Here is a 5,403-nt window from a genome sequence, read left to right as displayed (position 1 = left end):
ACAGTTGTACTCCGTTTAATTGCATTTTTCCTTTACAAATAAGTCTCTTATCGGCTCATAATTCCTGTTGAAATTTATAATAATTAATATTTATTATAGCTAATAAACTACGCATGTTTGAAAATGGAATTTTGCCACACAAAACACAAGGTAAATATTCACATCACTGCGATATTTATTTTTAAATACTCTCTGTAATTCAAGGAACTTGCAGTAGCGAACTGGTAACATTGTTTTGAAAACATTTACGACTTTCTATATTTAATAATAATAAATGTTTTTCAGCTTAATTTTTTATACTTAATCAGTTCTGTCTAATTAATTATTATCAATTACTGAGGAACTTCTTACTTCTTATTAAGTAATTGAAGTATTTGATTGCCATTTACTCTTTTTATATACACACTGGTAATGCATCTAGTGTTGATAACATTTCGTAATTACTAAATATGTATGAATGAATGATAAAATCACTGATTCAATCAAGAGTAAATCCACATAATATACACCAATTTCACAGAAAATCGGCTATAAGTGCATCCTAAACCATTTTTCAATTACTTATTCTCAACAAGACTACTTAAACAAAAGCTTAAGTATGGTATTCATGGTAAAAATTTATTTCGCAACAAAATTGAATCAACCCGCATGTTGTTAACGTGTTGCAACATGCCACAACAACTGAGGAGCAACAACATTTAAAGCGTCAAGCAACATTCTTGCTCAACATTAACAAAATTGCTCAACTTATGTTTACCATGAATACAATGCTTTATTTTTTCATTTCACTTTCAAATGGGACTACTTAACGAAAAACCACAATGTAACTAACAATAGTACAGTCAAATAAAGTGATTCAAAATGGCGTCGCTCAGCTGTCAAACTGTTTTCCAGCCGACGTGTGACTATAAACGGTAACATGGAGTGAGCGATAGGCAAATAGGTGAGCCACCATTTTTTCTTCTTTTCTTTCTAGGTGGCAAGGATCCCAGTGAGAGCAGATTCAGCCAATGTCAAGTTTTTAACAGATAGTCAGATAGTCACTTAGCCATCGTTTAAGTTAATGCTCGTGTTAAGCGTACTCTGTGCTGCGGAAAAATCACTGATGAGATGATTCGCTTTTAATTAAGGCATGAGAGCCGCCATTTTCAATCACTTTGAATGTGACCGCATATACAACTATATAGCACCGGAAGTTTACCGGCTAGTGATGTACTTCGGCTCCATGTGTCCGGTATCGCTGAGAGAGCGCAGCACTACGTTACCGTTTGGTAGTATCGATAGCCAGGTTATTGACGCGTGGTTTAACGATATCCTGAGCCAGCCTTCTGGCGGGAACTGGAGCGCTCTGGAAGATTTATTTATTTATTTACTACTACACTTAGATCTTTCTAAGGGCCGATTTTTCAAACCCGAGATAAACAGTCTAATAACTACCCCTCGAATAGATTTATTCAATTGTTTATCTAACTCATAACGGCTCGCCTATTTTTCAATCGTGATTTATTTGATGAATAACTATCTGACCAAATATTTCCATATTGGCAGCTCTGCTAAACAAACATATTAAATAAGTCAGGTTAGAGCGGGATAGAGTCAACTCTTGCAATTAGTCAACAATCGTCATTATGACACACGTCAGGAGTGCATTTTAAGTTTGCTTGTGTTCTATGATTTTTGATTCGAGTAAAGAGTTTTGATTAAATTTGTCTTTAAATTTAAATATATTTTACGATGGAAACGACATAAAGCCAGCGTTCGCCAAATTTTCAATGGCATGGTCATCAATACTACCAAAAACATCAATTTCAATATGATTTTAATTGATAATAATTATATAGAAAGAGGCTTAATTGTTAATAATTCTATTCTCTATGTTATTACAAACGAAAATATCCCAAATTTGACGCGTCAGTTGTCAAATCAAACGCCTATTCGTCGAATAGCACGCTATCTGGCCGTTGGAGCGGCAGATAGATTTATTCGTCAAATAACGTAGTATAGTAGTTATTCGATAGTAGTTATTCGAGTAGTTAGTTATTCGATAGATAAGTCTTATTCGTCTATTGAAAAATTGAATATTTTGTTAACTGAAGAATAAAGTCTATCTAGCTGTTTATCTGGGCATTGAAAAATCGGCCCTAAAATGATATACTGAGTAAATAAGGTAATTCCAAAATTCCCTTTGTTTATGGACCTCATGGGTAAAAAATATATCACCTTACCCACAAATATAATAAAACTAGATATACCACGCGGTTTTATTTGTAGACGAAACCGCAGATAAAATCAAGTATTTCTCTAGCTTATGTGTTATTCTGGTATATAAGCTACATCACTACCAATTATCATGCAAATTACAAAACATACTATAATACATTTTTCACGAGGATTGATGGATATCCTCAGAAATGTTTATAGTATATAGGTATAAAGATTAGATGAAATAAATAAAACTTACTTGCAAACAAAGAACCGTATCACGTTTGCATGACACACGAGCAACGTGTACGTATCATTGGTCTGCTCCGGAGGGGCTCTATAGAAGTAGCGCCTGAACGCCGCCTCTATCCTCGCGCTATCCTGGAAGAACTGCTACACATGCGATACCATACTGCATTATTATACTGCCCAGTGTTGCTATACGCGACGGTACAGATTATAAATTACTTTTTGACATTTGAAATACAGATAATCAATACTTTAACTTTTTTTTTTGATGCAAATGAAAATGACTTCACAAGCGGCCATGATTTTTTTAATGAAAATGTAATTGAAATTGAGTTTGGTCATTATTAGTTTAATGAAAATTACTGTAGTTATTGTACTTCATGTTTTTATGTAAACAATTAATTTTATAATTATTTTACATAATGCAACCATTTCAAATAATTAAATTAATGGCAATTTTTAATAAAAAGGTTGTATATTAGAAAGGAAACTAGTTATGTACAAACTACTTGGATAACTAATTTATTAGTATGATGAATGGACATTAATGAGTATATGCAAGACTGGTCAGTAATGATGGAATATGAGTATAAACAGAGTTGATACAAATAATGAAAAACATATTCCTGTCTCTTTTCATCAAAAAAATATATATTTTATATTATGTAAGTATTGAACATATATACATACACACAAACACACCGAAACGCACGCACGCACTCACCCACATACACAACTCACCACTCTTTAATAAGTTACTGTTTTAAATATACATTATACATAATTGATAATGATTGTAAAACTCGTAATTGGCGTATTGTATCATAGATATAAGTAGATTAAGTCAAACTGTATAAAGCTGTGTAGTTTTCAAATAAATAAATAAACAAATAAACATCTTATTCTATTGTGAAAATAAGACAATAGCTTGCTAGCAGTGTATGATTACTTAGTAAATAGTTAATTGTTTTAAAGATAACAATTGAGAGACAGTAATATGTTTTCCATACTGAAAACCAAACATATGTAGATATGTTATGATTTATGTCCCTTGAATAGCAAAACCCTCAAAATGAGCATAACAACACAAGCAAATATAAATGAATTTTACATACTATATTCATAAGTGACTGTACAAAAGAAATTAAAGACTATTGTTAATGGATTCTAAAATGTGTTTTTATTTTTCTAATATATTTTTTATGTTATAGGGAGGCAAACATACAGACGCACTGCCCGGTGGTAATCAAATTGCATCGGCAATAGACAACTATAAAAGAGTTTATGGGTGTTGCCTATCAGAAAACCTTCAATAAAGTAACACAACATTAAAAATCCATTAAAAAGTCTAAAATTTCTAAATGTAGTAAAATCAAACTCGAGAAAAAACTGTACAAAAGTCGCCCAAAATGGCATAGAAAGCTAGATGAATTTACCTCTAGGTAAATACTGAAATTAATATCTACTTACTCTGGGTTCTGGTCTCCAGTGTCCCACAGGTGGTTCAGGAGGAATCGGAGCACCTTCCTCTAATAACTGACAGTCTTTTATCTCAATATCTTTTGGTAAATGCTTGGCTATGATCTTAGCTGTCTCCTGAGCTCGAGTCATTGTTGATCTGACTAGAAGGTCCCATTTTATGTCAAGTTCCGCTAGACGCTTGCCTGTTATATCTGCCTGCTGTCTGCCTGAAATTAATAAAGAATTTTATATATAAACTGTGAATTGTTGTCTAAATACAAGGGGACAACTAAGTGTAACTGTATGTCAAGTTAGAAACAACTTATTGTTGGTTTTGTATTTTAGTTTTGATAAAAAATTAGGCCACACAAATCGTAAAATTTTATCATTTATTATTAATCCCTATCTTACAATGACAATTCCTTCGATAATTATCAAATTGAATTAAAATCAGCTATGCCAGAGTACGAGGCAAGTACAGGCTAATTAATAACTGTATTGTTTTTACTAGTGAACACTGTACCTAAAAAACTAGTTCGAAATTTGGTAGGGGCTTAAGTATTTTATTACTTACCTAACTCAGTTAAAGTCCGTTCACTATCAGTAGTGCCCTCAACGTGGTATTGTCCGTGTCTTATTAAAAACAAATGCCTCACAGCTTTGCTCCTCGCCTTTTCAACTTGTTCATTGAATCTGTTTTCGTCTTCTGGTTTATTTGCTTTCGCTGGCTTGACTATGGACTCGGGTTCGCGACTATAAGATAAATATTTTTGATAGGATTTCTGATGGAGAATTCGCTCATGTATTGTGGTAGTGAGATTGTATTAATATATTTAATTGCATACTGTTTAAAATGACTAACACTTCATTTAATATTTAAAAAATAGAATTGTAATAGAAATTAGAATAATGTAAATACTAAACATACTAACAAAAATAAATTATGTAATTAGATATAAGAAAAGGAATATATAAAGGCTTTTATTATTATAATAATTGTAAATTAATGAAAAACTGATAAAATCACTGAAACCTGCTCTAACAAAAACTTAAAAATTCAAACATACTTCCGAAGCGGGTTACTTACCTATGACGAACGAGGCAAATAAATAAAAGTTTGAATGGAACAGCAAACTTTACAGTTCTATGAAAGGAAAATAGGCATGAGAATATTTATGAATCGTGTATACTTACTGGTCCCAATTCTTTTCCCACTTAACACTCGGTGTATAGTTCGTAGTCCAAGAGTTCTTAACATCGAACTTCTGTTCATTTTTGCCGATAGTACTATAATAAGCGAGGCCTCCACCAACTGCACCTAAACTTATTAACGCAATTTTATGAAGCCTAGAGAACGTAGCCATTTTTACCGATTGTAAATTGTTAGTCTTAGATTCTATTCGAACTCATTTACGTATTTGAAAGTATGCTAAAAAAATAAAGGCAATTATTTTGGATTATTTAGGTCAACGACACTGTATGATATGTGAC

The 5,403-nt window shown here is 32.2% G+C and overlaps 1 protein-coding gene across 3 annotated transcripts; it reads right to left on the bottom strand.

Annotated features, from left to right (window-relative positions):
- Positions 1–5,403, bottom strand: LOC123700027 (serine/threonine-protein phosphatase Pgam5, mitochondrial). Of its 3 annotated transcripts, none has more exons than XM_045647127.1 (6): positions 5,107–5,403; positions 4,487–4,665; positions 3,922–4,139; positions 2,462–2,595; positions 1,202–1,348; positions 1–64 (listed from the first exon to the last, which is right to left on the bottom strand). In XM_045647127.1, the coding sequence occupies exons 1-6, from the start codon at positions 5,274–5,276 to the stop codon at positions 16–18; spliced, it is 897 nt and encodes a 298-aa protein (XP_045503083.1). In that variant the 5' UTR covers positions 5,277–5,403; the 3' UTR covers positions 1–15. The 3 variants fall into 3 exon arrangements, with proteins under 3 accessions (XP_045503083.1, XP_045503084.1, XP_045503085.1); XM_045647128.1 differs by having other exon boundaries at positions 2,462–2,592; XM_045647129.1 differs by having other exon boundaries at positions 2,462–2,583.

Source organism: Colias croceus, chromosome 19, assembly GCF_905220415.1.
Source record: "Colias croceus chromosome 19, ilColCroc2.1".
Taxonomy (NCBI): domain Eukaryota; kingdom Metazoa; phylum Arthropoda; class Insecta; order Lepidoptera; family Pieridae; genus Colias; species Colias croceus.
Note: the sequence above shows the minus strand (reverse complement) of the source record. Positions and strands in the feature narration are given on the sequence as shown.

Bases quoted from the DNA above. Each gene is read 5' to 3' on its own strand.
- LOC123700027 (XM_045647127.1), bottom strand. From the start codon at position 5,276: ATGGCTACGTTCTCTAGGCTTCATAAAATTGCGTTAATAAGTTTAGGT. The intron at 4,666-5,106 runs GTAAGTATACAC...TTTATCTTATAG, and splicing joins TGGGAAAAGAATTGGGACCA to TCGCGAACCCGAGTCCATAG. The intron at 2,596-3,921 runs GTAAGTAGATAT...TCGCATGTGTAG, and splicing joins ACTGGAGACCAGAACCCAGA to CAGTTCTTCCAGGATAGCGC.